This window comes from Ictalurus punctatus, chromosome 27, assembly GCF_001660625.3.
Source record: "Ictalurus punctatus breed USDA103 chromosome 27, Coco_2.0, whole genome shotgun sequence".
Lineage (NCBI taxonomy): Eukaryota > Metazoa > Chordata > Actinopteri > Siluriformes > Ictaluridae > Ictalurus > Ictalurus punctatus.
Window position 1 is genome coordinate 8,733,225 of NC_030442.2, and position 25,018 is coordinate 8,758,242.

Genomic DNA, 25,018 nt, shown 5'->3' on the forward strand with positions numbered 1-25,018 from the left:
TCATTTAAATTGCGGCATCACCTTTTTTCCCCGAGTGTCAAAAACGACTCGTTCAATTATCCATTCTAAAGGATTCATTTTAAACTCCTCCTTCCAGATAGCATACTCTGTTCTGATTAGTCAGATGTCCCAGTCTGTTGTGATTGGTCTACTGCTGACAGCGGGTCGGAAAAGGAAACGCCCACTAACATATACAGTTTCAGCTCCGTCTGAAGACCAGAGGTCTTTTTGTTACAAACCTATGTAGTTTTGTACAGGAAATAAATCTGGGATTACTAATGACTCGTTTCAGCTGTTCAGAATCGGTTCCTTCTTTTGGGAGTCAGTAACTCTGTTTGTCATGCGCTTTGATTTTTGAAACTTTGCAGACGTTTGTACATTCACAAACAGCTCTATAACACACTACATGAAAGGTAATATTCGAAAAACCAAAATAGGTGCACTTTAAGTCCAACGTTTTTTATAATAAAAAGTGAACAAAATTATAAAGTTAAATAAAAATAACTCAGCTTACTAAGTCAAAAAGGCGCCGATTAGGTAAAAACGAGCCATTTATTTGTTTTGGATTGCTTTCACACCTGAACGAAGTCATTTATATATATATAAATATATATATATATATATATGTATTTTTTTTTGCGAATCGATTCACTCACTCAATCAGATCTGAGGAACCGATTCGTTCAAGAATCACTCATCAGTATACAAGGGGAGAGATGAGTACAAAAAAAGCCCGCTGTTGATGCTGTTGATGTCGCTGGTTTATAAGCCTCACTGCCATTTCTTATTACATCATCGTTTACATTTTGTACTGCAATATAATTATGCTTACACTGTGTATGCAGTGTCCTCTAGACTATAATAGCTTGCCTCCATATGGTTTAACAGCACAAAGCTCCGCCTGTGCTCTGCGTCTTTAAGTGACACCAGTGGAACCATTAGCACACCCCATTATCTGCCAGGGAAGAGAGGGCACATCTGAGCACATCAATGCAATTTCTTCCTCATCATTTTAGGAAACGCAGCGCCCACATTTTGCGTAGGCTAGAAGGATTTCACCACTCAGGTAACAGCTGAATATTTATAAACCTTTACCGAGAACGCCATAAACTTGGTCGTTTTTGTTATGCACGCGGTTTGAGGACAGATTGGTGTTTATTATGGGTGTATTATAGTTGGATTGCCTACGAGGACTTTCCTGCGTAATATTTTATTGCCAGGCTTACTGCGCGTAGGCTATGTGGTATATTTATTACCTCGAGAGAGACAAGAGATGAGATTATGGGCTTGAATTTGTTGGCTTTAGGATGACATGCCAGATAGGGACGAAAAGAAGCTGCTGTTCTGCACTGCATAGTGGGTTTGTAATATTTCAGTAAAATGCGTTTCAGAAATACACTGATGTCAATCATGATGTCAACTCCATGGCATATGACACATGGTTGCAGACCTAGAAAGGACAGCCAATGAAATACACTTTCAAACGCTATCGTCATGATCAATGACGTAATCTTATATCTGAGAAATTCACTCAAATACGTGGGTGCAGGATGTATTGCTGTGTGTAGAGATATTTGTTACATAATAAAAAAAAAAAGTCCAGTGTTGTGTTAACAGTTACACTGCAAGCTGGATATAAATGTATAGTCTAAGAAAGAATTCAGCACTTTACAGTAGGTGATCAACAATGGGTTTTTGCTCTGTAGATTCAGGTTATAGGCCATAATTCTTCATGTGTTATGAATTTGGTGTTAGTCTGTTTGCACTAATCTAAGAGAGCTGGACACTAACCATAACTCAATGTAATTTATGTGGTCTGATTCTAGGATCATGTCCCTCTATGTTCACTGGACATCAGCCATTGAACTTGAAACTTATTTTGAAACTTATGGAACTATTCGACGTAGCAGGTTTACAAAAATATGAATGCATTTCTGTCAGTGTTTTGCAGATGACTCTGCTGAGTTTGAAAACTGTCCAGATCCAAATCTGAGCTGAAGGCTATTACAGTCTAGCGGACAACACAAAACAATCAGTTTGAATTCAGTCCATATGTCATGGAGTTGAATAGTATTCTGTAATCTTAAACTACCTAAAGTAACAAAAAAGAGAGAATAATTTTAAAAAATATTGTATAAACGCTCCATGGAAAACAAATACAAATCATGCTCAGTTCTCCACTCTTCAGCGATCACACCAGGTAACCCAAATGCTCAAACTTACATGTTTGCCTACTTAAAATCTATGTTGCATAAGGTCTATAAAATGAATTAAACACACTGAATGGGTTTAAGCAGGAGACTAACTACACAAAAATGAAAGCAGTGATTGGGGTCTATGTTGTACACTGCAAAAAATGACATCTTAGCAAGTGGAAATACCTTGAATATGGTCAAAGTTATCTAGTATTTCATATTATAAGATCACAATAAACAAATATATTTTAGATATATTATAGATTATTGAACATTTCAAGATTGAAATAGTCTTGTTCAATTTGCAGATTACTTTGCTCATTTTAAGCATTTATTTCTAAAAAGAAGCAAAATAATTTACCAAGAGAATAAAAAAAATCAAGCTTGAAATGAGTAATAACGTCCAGAAATATGTTTAACTGTCTTATAATTGTTTTATTGTAATCCTATAATAATAAATACGAGATAAATGTAACTATATTCAAGATATTTTCACTCGCCAAGATGTTTTTTTTGTTTGTGTGCAATGTATACAATAGGATACAGCAATTATATTAAACCCGGCTTCAATGAAAAATAAGAAAGGTGAGAAAAGAACACTGCAATCACATGGAGTAAACAGTTTTGTCAGTTAAAAAAAAAGTTCAGATGAAAAGTCATAATTTAGACCCAAACATAGCAAATGTTCATTGTGTAGATCCTGAACATTTCTTGATGAGAGTCATTTTGCAATACATCCACACCTCTAGCTGGTCAAGGCCAACGAATTGTAAAGATGCTGAAGATCCATGATTGGCCTCAGAGTGTTCTTCCCTACTTTATCCAACGATGAACTGTTTTACTTGTTTGAGGGTGTGTACAACATTTTACACATGCTGTATCCATCCACTGATTTTGCCACATCTGTAGTTTTCTACTACTTCAGACAAATAAAAAGTAGAGGCATTTTGGTACAATCCTCAAGCATGTGTTCAGCCTGCAAAATATGCCTGGTTTTGTTCTTTTGTTATGATAGTATCAGGTTTGTTGTCGCTACCTTTAAAATGAGTGTAAGCCACTGGGTTAATAGCAACATTAAAATGAATGACTTAATATGTATATCTTATTTAATATTTATAGTGGCAAAACAAGACCGTGAAATAAATGTAAAACGTTTGAAGATTGTTCCTGATTTAACGGGAAACAGGTGCAATTTAATAAGCTATTTAAATTAGCCTGTCATTTAGAAGCAATTGTAGCCTACGTGTTGTAAATACTTCTTAGAAATGTCTGGAAATTTCCTGATTGGGAGTTGTTTATTTTTGTTCTTTTGCTATTTATAGTTTAGTTTTTAGGATTTTTGTGCGATAAATAAAACAAAAAAAAAAAGAAAAAGAAATACTGTACAGAGAATCCCACCCATTAAAAATTAATCCAATCGACGATTGAGTTGTTGTTGTAAGGCGGGCTTAGTGGGTCTTCTAATCGATGATTGGATTCTCTCTCCTCGTTTAGCCAATCACAGGTCTTGTCCTGCTGCTTCCTAGAGGGATTTTATCCAATCACCTGTGTCCGTTTCTGGCCTTCTGCCGCTGAACTGCAGCGGGGTGAACGGAGAGGGAGAGGGAGAGCTGGTCAGGAAAACAGCGCGCACTGGTTTATTCATGTTTTGTTGCACTAATGTACATGGTTTCAGTTCAGATGACTAAAAACAGCAAGCATAGTAAAGGTATATATATTTTTTGTGGATAATTTATTCAATAGATGGAGGAATTTTGCCTAGCGTTAAATTTCTGCGTGGATGGTTAGCATTAGCTGGTTAGCTGAGTTTAGTCTGTTTAGTAGTGGCAGTATTTTGGAAAAGCTATTTTAATGCAAGAAGTATTTTACTGATACCCTTATCTGGATAAATAACAGGCATGGGAAGTGTACTGATTGCATTGTATTCGTTATTTTGGGTAGTTCGGTGCAGATACACCAGTTTTGCCTAAATGAAGCGGTTAAAGGAATAATTCACGTTTTTTTTTTTACCTATCCTTTATTTATAAGGGATATTTTTATTTAAGATATTTACAAGGTACAATCCATGTGTTTGAAACGTGTTAGATCTTTCAGAAGCTGATACTGCACATATGCTTTGTGTTTATAGACCCGGGCCCAGGGTCTTACTGCACCACGTGACTGAACCACATGGTGCCCCGCCCACTTTCCCTCTCACTCCACTGTGTTTAAATCTCTACATGCAGTTGCCTGCTGACCCTGATGCCACCACATGGATCCAGGTGGAAGTGATCTGGAGTCGAGTCTGCCTCAGACTGAGAACCCCTGCCTTATCGTCGAAGACTCCCAGCCTGACAGTGTGGCCTTGGAGGACGACCCCGATAGTAGTTACCGCGCCCTGCTCTCCCGCCGCCTCTCTAACCTCCAGCCCACCTCCCACAGCCCGGTGCTGGTGAGGTCTCCCACGTCCCTTATGACTGCATTCTTAGCCTTGACTTGTTCATTTAAGAGGTTCTGCTACTTTTGTTGTTGTTGTTGTCCAGGAACTGATCGCTTCCCCTTCAAAAGGCAGATGCACTGAAAGTGACAGCCAGACTGAAAAGAGTAACAGTGTAATAGAGGCTGGTATGTGAGTGTTAATCTGTCTTTAGATTTGCCACTTATTATTTTAGCATAGTTTACAGTCTTTTTTTCCCCCCTTTTAGACCATTTTCCGTCTAATCTGAGTTCAGCAGCTGCAGAGCATAGTCAAGTATTTGAAGTTTGCTCCCTTCCTAATTCAAAAAGGTATTTCAATAGAAATGCTTGGAATAAAACCTGAATAAAAAAACAACAACAACAAATCTTAATGTTATTCCTTGTACTGAAGGAACCAAGAGGACATGGAGTCTGGAGCTGATTCCACCACTCACTGTGCACAAACCGAAGGTGAGTTTAAAAAAAAACAACAACATAATATTATTGTAGTGATTATAGTGTTTTTATGGACAGAGCAAAGTTCTGTGTGTTTTTTTCCCTACGTTTATGTTCAGAAGGAGTATCTCAGTTTGGACTCCTGGAGCTGTCCGAGAGTCAGGGATTAAATATCGAGGCACAAAATATAGAGAGTGGTGACGAGGACGTAGAGGTGACACCTGCCAACCTCCGGCCAGCAGACAGCCCGAAAACAACCAACCAAAGTAAATCTAAATCTCCAGTGCATTCACTTGCGCCACTTTATCCTTTAACTTTACTGAGATTCACAACTTCCTTTTTCTGTGTTCTTCAGCTGGATTGAAAAGCTCTTCTAGGGAATCAGACAGTCAAGATGACAGATTTCGAAGGTAAGATGCTGATTAGAAATGCATGGAATTAATAGTTTGAAACCATGTCCAGTTTGTTGTGTTTAAGGTTCTCTCTCTCTCTCTCTCTCTCTCTCTCTCTCTCTCTCTCTTTCTCTCTTTCTCTCTCTTTCTTTAGGCCAGAGGTGAGCTCCAGCAGTGCCTTGGTGCCTCAGAGGAGAGAAGGCAGAGAGCTGAGTGTCCAGGACATACTCCACTCTCGGGTCTCTGAGTCTGTAGAGGATGAGGATATGGATGTTATGTCATCCCAGGATGATATGTTTGACGGAGAGAGGAATGGTGAGAATCGATAAGATGTCTTTCTGATATGAATACATATTCTTGCCGATACATTGAATAGTCAGTAGCTATGTTTTCATCCAAACTTACGAATTTACCTCATGCGCAAAACTGGAATATCGAATAAATAATTTTGCGAATAAGACCATTTCCATCCAGTGAGTCGAAGAGAGCAAATGCGTCAGTTCCCGATAAACTGGTGCCAAATATCAAAAAGAAAAATGGAATTTTCTGCAGTCGGAGAAGCCACTGTGGGCCTTTTTTTCCGTATATAATAAATGACTTGTGTCTGAGAGTGCTCAGACGAAACGCAATAAACACTGTCATGTCATTTTGCGTTCAGAGGCGGGAGCCTGCTCTTTGGGAATGCAGTCCTGCAAGACAGTTCTAGGAGGTAATTATATCGAACAACTTTGATGACGTACTTTGGTTAAGGCATTTTAGAATGACCAAAACAACATTTCAGATGTTGTGCAACGAGATCAGTCTGCTGGTTAGTCCAGTTGTGCAATCCCATTACTTGGATAAAAAAAGTTAGATTTAGTGACCGTAGTTTTAAACTTGCTAGGTTCTTGAACGTAGTATCTTTAGTTCGGGTTGCTAGGGCTGCCGAATTCCTTTATGCATGTACAGCGTAATATTTTATCATGTATGTTTTAATTACTTAAATGCTATAGTATCCCAATACCTTGAATACTGTTGTGATACTGACAGTCATAGGGAACAGTAGTAGTAGCACTCTACTCCATCTTATTATATTACTGTATCATTAAAAAAAGGTGAGAAATGTCTTTGTCTTAAGTAAAGAACATCAAAAAAAAAAAAAAAAGCCAGTATTATATACTCTGGGGCCAAAAGCCTGAGACCCTGTTGAAAATCTGGGATTTTTAAAAAACAATTGGAAATAAATTTAGAATTAATTTTGGAATTTGTAAATAAGTAAAACAAAAAAGCAAATGTTCTATATCTCGTATATTTAATATTCAACATTTTGCACTATTTCTAGATATCCATTTAAATGAAAGCAAATGTGACCATGTTAACGGCTTTGTATAAAAGGTCAGGTTTTCCTCATGCCTTATCTCTTCTGTTGAAGCATGTGATCAGACGACACTGATGGATTTGATCCGAAATGGATCGTAAGGTTTTGCACAAACTTGTGGAGTCCATGCCAGCTTGAGTGCACACTGTCATTAAAGCAAGAAAGGAGATGAACCAAATACTAAGAAACTCTGATATTCATGGAAATATGCCAGATATTCTACTTTTCACTCAAGTTGTTGTCAGTAATATAATTTGTAATGAAAAGTGTTGTATTAAATTATACAAAAAATGCAAAATAGAAGCAGTTTCACTAGTGTTCTGACTTTTGGATCCCACTTTTTTTAGACACTTAAATATTTCAATGATTTTTATTATTTTTTTTCCAGCTGTTAGTTTAAATTTTACATTTCGTAGCTGATCTGAGATCCTTCAATACATCTTCACACAGGAACAATAATTTTTATTTTATTTTATTTAAAAGCACTAAATGCCCGACGTTAGAGAGTCAGCCTCAGTTAGAGAGTATTTCCAATAAACGCTTGCTATAATTAAGTGTTCAAATGTAATATCATATTTAGGACACACATACACACAGATTTATACAAATTAGACTGTAAAGATGTGTGTAAATAAAGTACTAAATAAATGATGTGTTTTATTGAGACCAGCAAGGGTCATTTGTCAGTAAATTTTAGGAAATAAATACACATTTCAGTAGACATAGTGTGCATCTTCATCGACATGCTTTTTAGCTTGTTCTTATTTCAAACGGTCTTTTGTTAATTATATTCTGTTTCCCAGGCTCTAAGGTTGACAGCACAGTAGCAGAGCTTGAGAATCAGCAGGAGCAGCATCAGCAGGATCCAACGTGCACTCCTGCTCACAGCCTCCGCCTGCTGCATCTGTCTGGTCAACAAACACTGGTGCAGGAGAGCCTGTCACAGTAAGATCAACTTAAACTAATGCGAGTCATGGTCAAGTCAGTGTTTTTCAATTGTTCTCTATAGCATATATGATAAATACTAATTTAAGTGGCTCTTGTTTCTTATGCATTAGGCAGTCTGTTGATTTTGTGGCAGCCACCCAGGACAACATAAGCCAAACACCACATATTGTCCCCAATTCACCAACAGGACAGGAGAATGAGCAAGGTGAGACTTCAGATATGAAGACAGTTTAGATACAAAATATAATAGAACTTGTATGGAGTTGAATTCGTGCCAAAACTAAACAAATAATTACACCATTTTGCAAACAAACACAATCTGCTTTGCAAAGGAAAACTCCACTCTCAAACACACAGAAAGCGATTTTCTCACAAATGCAGCTAAGCAACTTCCTCTTCCAAACCAATAGATGGCGCTATCTGTCAGTTAACACTAGTCTCCTGGTGTAACATTCTATTGTCCTAGAATAAAACGTGAAAATATTTTGAGCTTGTGTTAATCACAGACCGTATTTCAGGATTTTAAAAAAAACCAAAAAACTATTTACTACTCTCTATTGTGGTGTAATGTGTGTTGTTATGCTTTTCCCAGGAGACTAGTGTAAATTGAGAGAGAGCACCATCTGGTGGTTTGGAAGAGGAAGTTGTTTAGATGCATTTGTGAGAAAATCTGTGCCGACACATTTGTGAGAAAATCGCTTTGTTTGAGAGGAGAGTTCTCCTTTGCAAAGCAGACTGTTTATTTAGTTTCTTTTTGGCACAAATTTAACTCCATAAACCTGATCTCCAATCACTCTCCTCTCATAAATCTTGTTCAGATTTTAACGAGGCTGCAGCACCAGCAAAGGACACCCCTGGGACCCCAAATGACCAAGCACAAAAAGGGCAGGAAGAACCAATGGATGTGGATCCTGTCCCAAAGCCCACAGTGTCAAATGTAGTGTCCCAGAATTCCCCCAGTATTGCCTTGGAGAAAAGCCTGTCCTTGCCATCACAGCCTGAATTTTCACATGTAAGAATTTCAAAACAGTTAAATACAGGAATGCACATTTTCTATTCCTTTCCACATGGTAATCATTGGCAAATTGCTGTGCTACAATAGGAGTAAAACATGATCTGGCATGCTGTTATAGAAAAATAATCAATGCTGTGGTGGTGTGACTTATTTCCCTATAGCAGCACACCACCAAAGTGTTTAGTTCCTCTTATACCACAACAGTTTTGCCAATGCTTTAAAATGTTTCATTTATTAATGTAACATTAATAAATCAAAGTTAATTAATAAGTTCCTGCTATCACTTTTATTATAGCAGTTATAGACAGTTGTTCCCACACGTTTTTTTCCCATGGCAGGAAACATACTGACTATTACAAAATGCTGACACTGGAGGCTCCTTCCATAAATGTTCAATAGACGTCTCCATGCATGCTCCGAGCATCACCATGTCAACAATTATACTTTTTTTTTTTTTTTTTTCTAAAATAAAATAAATTTTTCAAATCCATTTATTATTATTTTTAGATTATATGGAGCATCTACCACAAAAGTTCCTGTGAATTAGTTGTAACTATAGAAACAATATTAGAACAAGTTAACATTAACATAAACCTGTGATTTTAATTACAGCCAGCACTACTGTCAGAGCTGCGGTAAATTAAACACTCCAATCTAACCAACCAGAATGAAACATTCAGAAATGTTATGGCATAAAATCTATTGTATTTTCTCATTCGCTAACATGTGCTATTAATCCCAAATAGGATGTTTTTGTGCCTACGCCATCCTTGGAATCTGGGGTCTGCAGTCAAGGTCCAGAGGCTTTGAAGAAAAAGGAAGCACCTAAAGAAAGTCCATCAACAATCCTCGAAGCGGAAGCATTCAAAAAACCTGCCGACTGCCAGCCTTCTCAAGTGGCTACGTGTTTCCAGTTGGAGCTGGACAGTGAAAATAGTGTTTTTGATAAGAAAACTCAAGTGTTCACTGTGGATGATGACAGTCAGGCCACACAGATTGAAATACAGGGGCCTATAGGAGAGGATGAGAGAGACTCTGTCCCTGTGCACCGCAATGAGAAAACTGACAAAAGCAGCATGGATTGTGGCCTTAATAAAGCTGCTAATTTACAAGGGATTTCCCAGGAGCCTGATCTGAAAACTACAGAGAATGAAGAATGTTCCTCTCAAAAGCCGTCCTTGCAGTCTTCAAAGGGGCAAAACGGGAAAATAAATGACAGCGTGGCTAAATCTCAGGAGATTCAGTGCACTTCAAACACTGTGGCCTCACAGCAGATGGATGAAGGGGGTTTGGGTAAAGATCTGACCTTGAGTAGTTGCTCACAAAGCAAAGAACAGGCTGGGAAACCCACTAGCACAATGCCCGTTCCATCTGAGTCTCAATCCCAATCCGTCATATTCTCTCACAAGAATCCTCCAGGTGAAGAACAAGGAGTTGAACGTGACCAAAGACTGAGCCAGCCCGTGTCTCAAAGTCACCGCCTCGAGAGTTTTAGCAACACTAAGGATGTCGATGAGGACAGAATGGATGAAGGAGAGGTACAGAGCACTAGCAGGACCGAAGGCTCTGGGTTCGGCCTAGCACTTTCTCAGAGCCAGGTCAATTCTCCAGAGCCGAAGGCGGAGGATGGCGGGGAAGACGCCCAATCTGCAGGCAGCAAGGACGAGGAGAGCCTCAGCGTCGTAGTCCTGGAGGAGAGCGAGAGAATCTCCCAGGAGCAAGAACATGTCGAGAAGTCACCGGTGTTCAGTTGTTCCTCACAGCCTGTCAAAGGATCCCCGAAGGAGAAATCTGGGCCTGACAGAAAAGTCGCAGGCTCTCAGCCAAACAGCTTGGGCCAGAATTTGCAGGTGGCCTCTAGAGCTGGTGCCAGTAAAGCACCGGCTAGTGATGGAGCTCCCAGTGGAGGATCACAGGTCCTGAATGTGGCCAACAAAAGCCTGAGTGACAGCTCTGGAGGTAAGATTAATACAGAATTACTTTGGGGTGAAAATCATTGCTAGATCCACAAGCAAAACAGTAGACATCAACAACCTGAAAAATGCAGCCAATAGTAAGAATGAATTCAAACTGAATTTATTAATTTATTTTACCATCTCTTCTCTTTTTATGTCTTCCACCACTAGATGGTGGAGGCATTATGTTTTCAGGTTGTGTGTAAATTCGAGATTCTCGTTAGAGCGATGTGTCAAGAATGAGCAGTTGGATGTTTATAGGATTTATACAGAATTGTTATTGTAACCAGCAGATGAACTGATTAGAGTTTTGGGATTGATCCAAATGGGGTCAAGGTCACAGCAAGGTCAAACATCATAACGTCGTACGAATAGTTTTTCTTCAATAGCTTCCTCCATGTTTGCGGTATATTTTAATAGTATTTCAGGCATACAAATTAGTAACAAGGAGAATTAGATGTGTTTGCAGCAGAGGCATCCTGTCAGTGGCATTCGCATCTAGTTGTTTTTGTTGTTCTAGTTGTTTTTGGATATGATGAGCTGAGTATTGTCAGTTGCACTGTTGTCAGTTGGTCCAGTTTGTATGTGGCTGTGGACTTGTCACTCCAATTTGTAGTTGAACGATAGATATTTAAGATGCATGCCTTCTACTTGTACCCACCCATGCGGAAACAAATGTGCCAAAAAGCACGGAAAGTGGAGGGGAAACGAGAGTAGTAATTGTTTGATGTAGTTCCTACTGTTTATATAGCTGAGCGGTAAAGTTTAGTATTAAAGAGCTGAGACGAGCCACATGCTGTGTAGTAGATACAAAAGCAAACCACGGATGTAAATCTTATTATAATATTCGTGTCACCTTCAGAAAGAGAAATGTTAATGTCACTGTTAATGTCTTTGACCAATTTTGTTACTTTTGATACTGAAGGAACATCTGTGAAACCAAACCCACCAAATTTCCTGTTTGGTGTCCTTATTTTCTCCTAGTGGTTTGCCAGGTTTTGCACATGACTGCATTTGCAACATCACATTGTAATCCTTCATGTGATGCTGCAGATCCGAGTACTTTTAAGACTTTTAACCGCCATTGATTAAGGGTTGAAGTTGATGCTCTGCTACTGCCTCTATATCTAAATACTGGCTTGCTTTTTTGCTCTGCAGATCTTCCATTCCACTTCACGCTTCCCAGAGAAGGAGAGCTGATAGGGCCTGCTGCGAGTGCTACTCCTCCACACGTCAGACAATTAAAGAACACACCGCTCCACAGCACTCCTATCGGTGGGAGTCCCTGTTGAATGATATTTTAATAGCTGTATGCACATCATAGAAATAAATTCTGAAGGCAGATTCAGGAGACGATAGTTTTACACACCCCTCTCTGTAACTTGCCATATCGTTGATTACAGACGTTTTTTTGCATGTTGCAGAAACAAGTACTTTCCATGAGCGGACAGAGGCTGGAGTTACCAGGGAGACCACGATGGCAGCCAGTGAGATCTCAGTCGAGGAGAGTGGAGAAGGAGAGGAACTGGCAGCTCAGGGGGGTGATGGGAAACTGAGTCTTAGAATGAAGGTGGTGACCCCTGTAGAAGAGGGCAGCTCAGGGTCTGAGCGTTTCAGCCTACAAAGTAACACTTGCTCTCTCTTCTGTTTCCTTTACCTAATATATCTGTCTCTCTTGTCAAATATTAGGTCTAGATATATATAACAAAAAAACACTCTATATGAATGTAGAAATGTTCACCTCCATTCTGTAAGGATGAGAAAAATTGCTTTTATTGTAGCCATATTCACAATCACTGACTTTTTTTTTTTTTTTTTTTTGCAAATATCTCACCAGAACCGTCCTTATCAGATGAGGAAGGCTCCGTTACCAAGGCTACTGCTGTTTCCAAGGCTGTTACCAGGTAATGTCTGGTGGTTGCTATGTGAGAAGCATCGTGTGTGTGTGTGGTTGGATGGCATTTTTCCACTGTCCTAGCTGCTGATTCATTGTCACTATGGCACATTTCTGAAAAAGACCTTGATTATTCCTGCACAGCCTGTGGTGTTTCCTATTAGGAAGATTCATGATTGACAAATAACACCAACAAGGATTACAAAAACAAACAAATTATCTTGATTGAATAGACATATACTGTCAACTATAGAATTACTGTCATTCCTTAGGAGAAGCAGTAAAAATGTTCTGTAATACTTGTAAAATATTTACTTCTGACAGTTATTCTCCTATCCATCCGTCCATCAAACGTGTGTCCATACATTACTCAGCGTAAATGAAATGAGTGCACCCTCTTTGAAAGTTAAGATTTTTATCTATTTCTCAGTGAACACCAGAACAATTAACTGAATTTTGACAAAACCGGGTTTTATCAAACATTTGTTTTTATTACGAACATTAAAGGTTGGTCACCAACATCATTAGGAAAAGAAAATACTGCATTTTATTCAAATGAGGTGTTTCAAAAATGAATACACCCTACAAAAAATTCTACCAAATCTAATATTTTGTATGGCCTCCATGATTTTTAAGAACCGCACCAACTCTTCTGGACATGGAGTGAACAAGTTGGTGACATACTGCCATATCTATCTTTCTCCATTCTTGGAGAATGAGCTCTTTCAGAGCTTGGATGCTGGATAGAGAATGATGCTCCACCTTTCTTTTCAGAACCATAGGTGTTCCCTCTAGGGTTGAGGTCGGGGACATACTTGAATCACATTCTTCCTCAGAAATGCAGTGGCCTTGTATGTATGTTTTGGGTCGTTATCATGTTGAAAGAGTGCCTGGTGACCCGGGGTGCGGAGAGATGGTAGCATCTTCTCTTTCAGTATTTTGCAGTGCATCTGTAAATTCATGATGCGATCAATGAAGTCCAATTCCCTGACACCTGCAGCACTCGTACAACCCCACAGAAGAACACTGCCACCGCCATGCTTTACTGTGGGTACCCTGCATTTCTCATTGTACTCTTTCCCCCTTGCGACGCCATACAGTTTGGATGCCATCAGTTCTAAAAAGACTGACCTTTGTCTCATCACACCAAAGTATGGAGTCCCAATATTCTTCACCTTTGTCAACATGAGCCCTGGCAAATACTAAACGGGCTGCTTTTTGTGCATGGGCTTTAGGGGTGGCTTGCTTTCTTGGACGACACCTTTTGCATGCCACTCATCTGCAGCAAACGTTGCATCGTGTCACGTGAAACAGTCACCCCAGTTTTGCTTTCTAGAGCTTTAGCTTTAACTGTGCTGAACTTGCATGGCGATTTTCCTCAACTCTTCTGAGGGAAAACACTCATCTCGAGGTGTTGACTTCCGTCGAAGGCCTGGCCGTCTTGCCACAAGTCCATCCTTTTAGAATTTTTGAATTGCTTTTGCTTTGCAATGCTTTACTAATTTTCTTGTAGCCCTGACCTTTCTTGTGTAAAGAAATGACTTTCTTTCTCAAGACTTGACATTTCTCTTACATGTGGTGCCATAATTGTCAGCAATGAATGGGAGGGGCTTTTATGGGTTAAATACCACCCTTAATTGTCTCGATCTATACAATATTTTTAACTTGTAGTATCTCCAATCTGTAACACAACTGTTTAGACTAATTGGATGTCATTTACCCCCTGCCGTAGGATTATATTTAAATTATTGTTGCCTTTGGCCACATATGAGTTTGCACACTCTTACCTTATGTTATCCATCAAGGGGCTATTCAACAAAAAGGCTTTTAAAACAAAAGACACCGATGGTTGTTGGTCTTCACAAGTCAGATAATAGATATAAAATTCTTTAATTTCAACACATTTAATGCGTTTCAGGGATTTTTTTATTACCCAGTGTTCTGCTAACCAAAATGTACTACTTAAGTAAACTATTTATACTTCAAATCTATGCGTGACTGTTTCGATGTGTAATTAACTCCACTTTTGTTTGCTCCGTGTCCATCATCTCAGCCCTCAATCCATCTTCACTCGGGTTCGTGAAGTTCACAGGCAGCTACAGGTGGAGGGAGAAGAGATGGAGCCCAGCGATCTGTCACTCAGGTGCTGCTGCTGTCCTGCACACACGTGTCACCAGTTCAATTTCTCTGCTTTTTTTTTATTTTACTTTTATAAAATCAGCACATTTCAGGCATTTGACCGAAGAACTGACATTAATGCTGCAACACTGTTTATGTGGATATGAAAAGCTACAGGTTGTCTTTGTGATTCTCTTCGTTTTGTCTAGAGTGTGTCTGACCTTGGGAGTTTTTGTACAGGTTATAAATGGAGCTCCCTTGGTACAGGGTATTTTTAGAGACCATTAAATTGGTTTCACAGTGCCCTGTTTGCTTAGAGTGATGGTATGCAGTGGAACAGTGTGTGCCCTACTTACACCATCTGATGTGCCTTGGGGAGGCTATTCTTGGTTCTGAGTCCGTAGACAAACGTGGAAAAGGGAAGATATGATTCTAGTTTTTGGACTGTTAATGGGTATTTTCAACAAGTCCTCTTATCATCTCTCATTAGTTGAGCCACTTCTCGTAAGCACATGAGAAAAGCAGACAACTTGCCCCTTAAAATGGAGACTTTCAATTATAATGTTGAAAATTTTTTCATCTTCAGGCTCAGTCAGTCTGAGGTTCATGGATAGAGAGCAATGGGATTCAGTTTTCCTATTGAACTTGCCAGTCCTTTGAACTGTCCATATCACTGAATCAGTTGTAGGATTTGACCAATCTGAAACCTACAAACTGTGTTAAGCCAGCTAACAGGCTTTATTCAGGCAAATAGGTATTTTTATTATGATGTGTAGTACATTGTTTAGGGCTGCAACTAACGATTATTTTCATAATCGATCAATCAGTCAATTATTATTATTATTATTATTTTATTTTTTTTTTCGATTAATTGACTAATCAGTCACTGCCTTTAGGCATATAGTTTTACTTCTGTTTACTTTGATCGTACCGTTTTGATTTGACATTGTAGATCTTGCTTGTGCTCCCACAGTTTATCACCGCATCTACATTGCGAGTGAGGTCCAACACAGCCTCGTTACAAATGGATCAATTACAGATTGCTCCTGTTATAGTAAACGACAGATTTTACAATTTTTTTCAAAAAAAAATTTTTTTTGTAAGCACGCAAATGCACCATATAATGACAATAAACTTGCATTAAACTAAACCTTTTTATACAGTTCACACCAGTTTCCCCGACCCCTTGCACATAGTGAAGCATTTTGGATATAAACATAAGTTTGTGCTCGTGCATCTCTGTCGTGCTTCCGTGCTACACAAGCGCCACTTTGTAAAGTTTGCAGGTTACAGTCTTCATCGCTGCATTTAGAGGACTTGGGTCACACACTTTTCGGTTGTCACTTGATGAGTATGCCTCTGTCAGATTGTGACCTGTGGTCATTAAAGGTAACGTTTACCCAGACATTAAACTGAAGAAATAAATTTTTGTTGACTCTGGGTATTCCGCTAAAGATAGCGGCGTCGCATTGTGTGTTTGACGTCATATGCCATCGAAAGTGAAACGGCTTTAGTGTTCCATTTGATACAGTACTACTGTTCTAAAATTAATACACTTGAGTGCATGGTGTGTAGTACGTCATTTGGGACACAACTTTGGTCTGTACTCTGCCATTTTTCTGATGAGTGTTTTCGCAACAGAAGTAACACAAAGAGTAAATGTGCCTCGTGCCGTGTGCAGACCAACTAATCGATAATGAGATTCGATTGACCACGATTTTCATAATCTGTTATTGATTTTATTGGTCATTTATTGTTGCCGCTCTAGTATTTTACAATTATATGACAAGCATCTCCTCTCCACCAATAGCTGGTGTGTGGTGTGGTTCTGGCACACTATGGCTGCTGTCGCATCATCCAGCTGGATGCTACACACTGGTGGTGGTTGAGATTTCTCCCCATACAATGTAAATCGCTTTGAGTGCCTAGAAATGTGCTATATAAATCAAAGGAATTATTATTATTATTATTACATAGAAGGCATGCAAAGTTTGATTCAAATGAAAAAATTGGTTCAAAAGACCAATTACTTCATGGGACATCATTAATGACATCACTAGATTTAATTGCACAAGGACATGGGGGCAATTTCCAATTTGCATATTCATGCATATTTATAGATCCTTGCATTCTTTGAGGTTTAAGGTGTAGAGATGTTCTTGGGACCTTTTTAGTAGTTGCCTCGGCATTCGGAAAATATTATTTCACTTTGTGATTCAACAGAGATTATTTTTAATGGTGTAAATATTAGCCTGTTTTAAACACTACCAACATATTGAAGCGGTTTAGCTCTTACCCATCTGCCATTATTTCTTTTTCTCCCCTGAACTACCAGACGTCTAAGCCAAACCGCCCTCCCAAGCAGCGAGAGCCTTGATCTGTCTCCCGAGGCAGTAGGTAATGGTACACCAGAGCAGTTATTACAGCAGACCAACGGCACTGTCCTGCACTCAGAACCTCTGGCTAAGGTGCAGTCCTCCACAGCTAAAGAACATGAAGCTCCCAGCACTTCTGGACAGGCACCTCGCAAGTCACTCCCAGGCCAGAGAGCTATGTCTCAGCAAACCAGCGTGGGCTTGTCCTCAGCAGCAAGTCCTCTAAGCAAAGTAAGACATTCAGCATAGAATACATTGTATTAGGAGGGAAATTATGAACAGGGTTAAAACATTGTTTTGTTTCTTCTTCTTTTTTCCCCCCCCCAGAGAGCAGCATCCCAGCAGACCAGCTTTGATGCCTCAGGACCACAGCTCCCATCAGGCAGGGTAAGAGACTTCACTATTGATTAATATGATCAGAAAATCAGCTCTTCTCAAATAATTCGGCTGATTATTACGATTATTTATGTACTACGTTAGTCTCATACTAAATTGAAGTTTCCTTAATAGACCGTGCTTCAAATGGTAAAGAATAAATTATGGTACTTTTTGGCATGTTAATCAAACCGTGTCGTCTGTTACTTGTAATAAAGAAGACCAAGATAAGAAGACAAATATTGTTCTGTTACTTGATTTTAAAGTCTTCAAATATTCAGATATCCATGACTGCTCCCCTTTTCGTGATGTTTGTGAATACATGTTTGAGTATTTTGGCTATCGTTCGGTGTCGCGTCGTCTTCTGGCTTTGTTCAGGCCAGTTTACACCGAACACGCTTCTCTGATGTTTTTTTGTCACACAAAGCCATTGTTCTTTTGTTTTAACAAGCGTTTCAATACACACCGCCTGCATTAGAGATGTGTAAAGTGAGTGTAAACTCCATAGAACTCCACTCAAACACTTCGTGTTCTCTGTGAACTTAACTTTCACTTAGTTTGTTTCTGAAACCAGAATAAACTGTTATTAGCTTGATAGTCCATTTGATTTTGTAGCTAGGTATGAGGAGTACATGAAACACAAAAAAAAACTCGGTGCTCAAAACCTAGAAGAGCCGATACTGTGAGTAACAGTCAACTTTGCGCACTGTTGATGGAATAAAAAAGATCAGTTTATAAAATCTGAATCTCACTCATTTTTCAGCAAATTATTCTACTGTTAAGATTTGTTTTAAGGAACAGTGTGGCCAAAAAAAAAAAGAATTGCACAAATTTCACTTTACCCAAAGTGTTGGGCCAAACTTTAAAATAAACTTTACTACATGTCACTATGATTTTCTAAGATGACCAAGTGTTATTAACAAAACTGTACAAAATAAAAGCTACCAGTGAGATGGCAACACTGATGTGCTCGCTTGTATTTTTTTTTTTTTTTTTTTTTTTTAGGGGGAGCCAGTCACTCCAACCCGCTCACAGTCAGGCCCTTCTCACCGCAGACACATCCGCACCATTCAAGAAGTGCGCACTACTATCACTCGCATTATCACTGACATGTACTACGAAGATGGCAGGGAGGTGGACCGTAAGGTCGTTGAGGTGAGGCATCCTGTAGGAGAGTTTCAGCAGTGAAATTAGAGAACATATCAGGAGCTGACTTAAATTCAGATTATGTAATCATAATCTGTTTCTTCTCCAGGAGTCTGACGAGCCAGTGGTGGACCGCTGCGTCATAGACAGCGACGTCTCCCCTTCACGTACAGGAAGCTCCATGACCTCAGGAGACCTGGCTGATGTGAGCTCGCTTTCGTCCAAGACTGCATCCCACTTCAGCTCCAGCGGGACCAGCAGCGGAGGTCCAGCTCCCAGCAGGATCGCTGACTTTGTCATGCCTCCCAGCCGTGGAGCAAAGACCGGCAGGTGAGTTGCTGTAGTGTCTGTCTTGTGGCCTCCGCGTGACCCCGCCTTAACACTCATACTATTCACTACTACTATTCCTTTCTACTGACAGTTGTGTACATGCCCTGGATTGAATTATGTATAATATATACAGCTACTCCAAGTTCATTTTTGCCTCAGAGGAGAGATGAATTAACATGTGGCACATTTCATATTTCACTATTACAATTGGCAGTGCTACAGAATTACATCAGTTCCTTTTTTTTTATATTGATATGTTAATGGACATCCCAAGCATGTATGCAGCTGTCAGTGGCACTTAACTCTTCCAGTCTCTCTCTCTCTCCCCCTCTATCTCACACACACACACACAATGTGTAAACACACGACTTCAAGAGAACACTCATGGCCTGTACAGCTACTTCCCCCACTGCTGCTACTACACACTTGCTGGCTGAGGGCGCGTCTGTTGACCGCTCCGTCTGTGTGTGTGTGTGTGCATGTATGTTCTCAGCCCCAGGCGAGGGGGTAGACAGGCAGTGGGGTTAGAGCTAACAGGCGTTTGGGGTTCTCCGTTCACTGCCCCGCTGACCCCTCGAGGCCACGGGCGTCGAGGAAGACCCCCCTCACGTGGTCCACTGTCCAGGTGAGGGCTCACGGACTCGTTTGGTACATGATTCTATCCTTAAACGCCTCTTAAAACATGATGGGAAGGGTAGAATTTCATCCAAATGTTAAGTGAAAGAAATAGGAACTGCCGATATGCTTAAAAACAAGTGATGTTATAATCAAATATTTTCTATTTATTAATATCAAACGGTATTCCAAAATGGTAATTCTGGAAGTGCTGGATTTATTAGTAGTAGTAGTAGTATTATTTGTACAGCATATTTAAGAACTTATTATTTATGTCAATAAATTAATCAAATAACATTTTAAAATATATTTTGTCGTCTATTTAAATAACTAACTTTAGTCGACTATAAAAAGACATTGTGATAAGGTGGTGTTTCAATTAAACGTTCCTTCTGTATACACAAAAACACGTGGATGGAAACTCTCACTCTTAACATCTTTTGAAGTTAGTACCCTTTCATTCAAATTCTTACTAACCTTTCTGTCCCCAAAACCCTCTTAGTAGTAAGCCAGATGTGTCACTGCTGCCTTTATGACAATCTCTCTTGCTGATTGTTGCTGCTGCTCTCACTCAGAGGTGGAAGGTCAGCACAGAGAGGAGGAGGTGCTCATGGGCCGGCCGTGTCTTCGTCTGAAGATGAGCACCTGGCTCGTACAAACGCACGTGTCCCCTCAAGCCGTTTGGACACACTGAACACCATGTCCCCTGAGAACAGTGCAGGGAGCAGTAGCTTCATCGGGCTGCGTGTGATGGCCAAGTGGTCGTCCAATTCATTTTTCTACTCTGGGACCATCACCCGGGACCTGGGAGAGAACCGCTTCCGGCTACTGTTCGACGACAATCAGGAGTGTGAGGCCCAGGGGAAGGACATCCTGCTGTGTGATCCCATTCCGCTGGAGACAGAGGTCACGGCGCTGACTGAGGAGGAGTACTTTAACACTGGTAAGAGGCTGGAGGGGAACCGAGAGGACGATTTAGCTAAAAAAACATTCATCAGTGTACTTCAGTGTTTCCCCCAAGTACCGTAAAATAAGCCGCGAAGGCTAAACGTTTGTGTGTGTTTTGCTGACAGGTATAGTGAAGGCATATAAACGTCAAGGTGCTGAGTTGCTGTACTGCGTAGAGAAAGATGGCCAGAGCACATGGTACAGCAGGACTGCAGTGATTCTCACTTTGGATCAGGGCAACCGCCTGAGGGAACACTATGGCCTCGGGCCTTACGAGCCCTCCACTCCTCAGAACATGGCATCTGATATCAGCCTCGGTGTGTCCCACCTCATCCTTCTTATAGTTCTTTCCCCTTTTGAAGAAAAGATTTCTTGGGCAGAGAGTGAAAAAACATGAATTACTGCTGTTAATGTTTTTTGATGGTTAAGGAGTCCATGTGTGCTAACAGTTCACGATCTCCCTGTAGACAACCTTGTAGAAGGAAAGCGCAGGCGTCGAGGAAACGGGAATGGGCCTGGTACGCCAAGCAGCAGCTCCGCAAACAGCCCACGAACCCCAGCGAAAAGGAAACTTACGAGCTCCACGGAGGACGAGAGGACACCGGCAAAGAGAGGACGCAGAGGGGGTGGGGCCAGATCGGGTACGGATGCGGTGCACGGTCCGGACAGTGATTAATGACGTGCAGCAACAGCAGAACAGCCTGAACTGAGGACATTTTTAAAGCTCCTGTTTTTCAAATGCTTTTAATAATGGCTTCATGAATTTTATCCGTTTATTTTAATGTTCTAAATTGCATTATTGTGTAAGACATTCTGCATTTTAAACTCAGTTTCAAAATATGCATTAGATTTCGATTGCTTTTAAAAAAAAAAAAATAATAATAATCTTTTAGCCACACATGTACCCTGGTTTGGTGTCTTAGTGTTTTAACAAACCAGATATTTGACATAAATTTGTGCTTTTTTCAAACCATTTGCAAACATGACTCGAGATCCCTTTCTTTGAGTTGTAATGAGCAGCAGATCCAGCTCTCGTATGGATATTGGTATGTAGATTTTGGGTGCACTTGGAAAGGCAGGTGGAATTGGTGCGTGTGCTCACAGGGTGGTGGTTCATTTTATTTTGCATGTGCCAGTGCAAATGAATAGCACTAAATATGGTGTATGGGTTTCTAGTGTTTTAAAGAAATGGTTTGGCCAGAAAAAAATTGCCTCAGCAAAAGTTTACACACTTTTCTACTTGTAGCCCTAAATGTAGTTTTGTGTTTGTTTGCTTCTTTTTTTTATTATTATTTTTTACTATAGCTATGAAGCTGATGGCTAACAATTAATGGAAGTCTGTCTCACCCAAAATCTATTCCATAAATACATGCTCAAATCTTTATATTCAACACTGATAAGTTTTAAATAGACTATTTAAAAAATAAATAAATAAATAGAAAGTTTGAAGCTTAGTCATTTGAATTCTATTATAGAATCACACTTAAGCATAGATTTTCAAATACAGATTATTTATGCTAAATTTATTAAAATTCTATTACATAGCTTCCATAATGGTGTTCCATAATGGATTTGAAGACTTGGGCATGGCTTTATACAAAAATGTTAGATGAGTGAGACCTCCATTACTTGTTCGCTACATTAAGTTTGAAACTAGAGGAAAACTAAAAAAAAAACAAAAAACAAGTCAGACACCGTTTAAGTTAAGTAGAAAGTTTTCATTTAGATTTCTTTCTGGACCAATCCTTTCTTAATGTAATCACACTATGCATCTATATTAATATGTGGATTTAGGTTTGAGAATGGCTCCATGTGACACCTCTGGGAGCGGAGCTGAGATGCCTTCTGACACCAATGACCTACTGGTGAGCCACGGCCCTCTTCCTGAGAGCACGTCTCTCTTCATGGGCTTTGTCTTCATGTTAACTGCATCCTCTGACAACGACAGGAAGTCCAACCAGACTACCAGCGATGGAGAGGAAGGTGAGAAAAGAGGCTTCTCATCACAACTTGAACTCGATTTATTATTTCAAGCTGTGGATAGTTTGCCAGACTCTCGTCCCGTTTCCTTTTCGTCATTAGAGTACGTGCCGACGGCTCCGTATAACAAGCAGTACACCGAGAGGCAGTTGGAGGCTGGTGGGGGAATGATCCTTCCTGAATTTAATGAAGAACAGGTAAGGCCTCATTTTGTGGCCTGTAGTAGTTTGAATTATTTCTGCAGCACTTGAAGTTTCTCAAGTCTAAAGGTTCCTGTGTGTTTTGTCTGTTTAGTGTAAAGCAGCGTATCAGAGCCTGTTGATCGCAGATAAGCATTGCCGCACGCAGACGTACCTGCTGTGTGTGGCAGGTGGAGTTCCCTGTGTCTCTCAGATCTGGGTGCGAGACTGCTGTCAAGAGAAGAAGCTGATGAACTACAGGAACTACCTGCTTCCTGCTGGAGTCGGGCCTGAGAAACGAATCGTAGAATGGTAATTCAGGGCTTCCACATGTCCTGGAAGTTTATACACCAGTTGTTGTATTTTATTTATTTATTTAATTTGGGTAGGTAATATGACCAAAATAGCATGAAACTTGAGAGAAAATATTTTGTGATAAACAATTTTTTAAAATTGAATTCAAGGATAAATTTATTTATTAACGCTGAATTTTAAATCAGCTGTCTTCAATAGTTCCTAGTTTATTATAATTAAAAAAAGAAAAGGAAAAAAGTTTCAGAAAAGTGTAACCGGATAGAATTTATTGTGATATTGTATTGTAAATGTATTAATACAGTTCTGGCAAATTGTAAAGTTTCTGTTAAGTCTCATACACATTATTTTAGCCTGATTTTCTCCTCTGGCAATATTGCTTACAATATCTTTTAAAAATGATATAAAATCAGAGGAAAACGGTCTCGATCTTCATTACTGGGGTCTCCAGTCTTATAGTGCGGTCATGACACAGCTTTTAGTACCGCCCACAAAACTCCATTTAAAAAAAAGTGCGGAGAGCTGAAACAAGCTGAAAAAATGACAATTAAATGGTAAAACAGTGCCTTCTAAGCATGATGTGTGCGAAATCCTCCAGTAATGAGATTATAATTCATTGGCTACCACAGACACACACATTTCCTCCTTTTATAGGGTGCCATTTCTTTGCTTCATTTTTTCTTTCACCTTCTTTGTCTTAATCCAGTGGATTGCTTTCTTTCAAAACATTCAAAATCATGAAATGATTGATTTGATTAAATTTATGCGTACAATGACTCCTCGCCAATTATACGGGCCAAGCAATCGAGGCTCATATAAGTGAGTCTTATTTCTGAAATTTGTTTTGTAAATTGTTTACAAATACATTTATTCGTATCCAGCTTGATAAATGAGGCTCAGTGGTCATATTCTGCATGATTCTTAGATACAGAGAGAAGAGTTTTAATCCAGCTGTTGGGATCGAAACAGCATTCAGTAATTCTGTATACTTCAGTAAAACTTATACAATGCTTCAAGGTTTTTTTTTTTTTTTTTTAGTGGTCGTACTGTTTAATGTTAAGGGTGTCACAGATGTGTCATGTATGAAAATAACTTCTTAAAAAGAAATGAATTTCCTAGAAAGTCATTGACAGTAAGATTTATTACATCCTAATTCAGAACAATTTAAAAAAAAAAATTCTTTTCCCACAGGCATGCACGCTGTAACCCTTTCAAAGCTCTGAAGGTCCTGCTGGTTTCAGAAGAACGTGTGGATTTGTGGACTTCGTTGCTCACCATGTGTGGAGCTGCAAAGGTCCAGCAACATAAACTAAGCAGCAACAGTTCTGGTAGGTTCTGCTTGGTTCACTTAAAGATATTCCACCTTATTTTTTATTTCTCTCTCCATGAAATACTGCATATTTCTCACAGTGCAGCTTCTAGCTATACAAATTGTATTTTTTCAGCATTCAGCAGGGGTTTAGTGTAGATCTGAAAGAGTGTGGAATTACGCCCCCACAAATGGATACCAAGTTGTCAAAATAGCACAATACACTTAATATATTTCTCTTTTGCCTACAATATGAAGCCTAGTCCAAATTGTTGACTTGTTTTTTCAGGATCAGTGAAAATGGTCAACCTGAAGACGACTTCGCTTGTGAAGTTTTAGAATTACACCTTGTGTGCTTTCCTTTGTCCTGGTTTGTAGATATTTCAGCAGAGGGGTTGGACCTGGTGGTGTCTGCGTGTCCTGCGGAGGTGCTGAAGTGTGTGACTGCCCTGAACACTCCCGTGGTGTCTCTGGAGTGGCTGGTTCAGTGTGTGATCTGTGGAGAACGTCTGGCCTATGACAGTCAGCCTGAATATCATCATGATTACTCTTCTTCTTAGGCTTGGTCTCTTCTGTATTTTTTTTTTTAAACATCCTGTACTGTTTTAGCACCTGCCTGCTTTTACTGTATATACTTTTAAAACTGTTTTTGGCATAATAAACTGTGTCTCTCCTTTTTTTTC

At 39.6% G+C, this 25,018-nt stretch overlaps 1 protein-coding gene across 8 annotated transcripts; it reads left to right on the forward strand.

The window, feature by feature from the left end:
* Positions 1-884: 884 nt before the first annotated feature.
* On the forward strand, positions 885-25,013 carry tp53bp1 (tumor protein p53 binding protein, 1). 8 transcript variants are annotated; one of them, XM_017458679.3, is made up of 30 exons: positions 885-1,066; positions 4,421-4,626; positions 4,718-4,799; positions 4,880-4,961; positions 5,044-5,102; positions 5,207-5,353; positions 5,443-5,497; positions 5,634-5,794; positions 6,138-6,188; positions 7,640-7,781; positions 7,895-7,989; positions 8,603-8,796; positions 9,546-10,758; positions 11,913-12,029; positions 12,179-12,379; positions 12,592-12,658; positions 14,702-14,791; positions 17,102-17,372; positions 17,469-17,528; positions 18,522-18,671; positions 18,772-18,992; positions 19,486-19,617; positions 20,183-20,550; positions 20,681-20,872; positions 21,023-21,196; positions 22,350-22,538; positions 22,638-22,732; positions 22,830-23,026; positions 24,218-24,354; positions 24,714-25,013. In XM_017458679.3, the coding sequence occupies exons 2-30, from the start codon at positions 4,447-4,449 to the stop codon at positions 24,893-24,895; spliced, it is 5,304 nt and encodes a 1,767-aa protein (XP_017314168.1). In that variant the 5' UTR covers positions 885-1,066; positions 4,421-4,446; the 3' UTR covers positions 24,896-25,013. The 8 variants fall into 8 exon arrangements, with proteins under 8 accessions (XP_017314168.1, XP_047007424.1, XP_017314167.1 ...); XM_047151468.2 differs by lacking the exon at positions 885-1,066 and adding an exon at positions 3,759-3,903 and having other exon boundaries at positions 4,324-4,626; XM_017458678.3 differs by lacking the exon at positions 885-1,066 and adding an exon at positions 3,759-3,903.
* The last annotated feature ends 5 nt before the right edge of the window (positions 25,014-25,018 follow it).

Bases quoted from the DNA above. Each gene is read 5' to 3' on its own strand.
- tp53bp1 (XM_017458679.3), top strand. From the start codon at position 4,447: ATGGATCCAGGTGGAAGTGATCTGGAGTCGAGTCTGCCTCAGACTGAG. The intron at 6,189-7,639 runs GTAATTATATCG...TCTGTTTCCCAG, and splicing joins CTGCAAGACAGTTCTAGGAG to GCTCTAAGGTTGACAGCACA. The intron at 22,539-22,637 runs GTGAGAAAAGAG...TTTCGTCATTAG, and splicing joins TACCAGCGATGGAGAGGAAG to AGTACGTGCCGACGGCTCCG.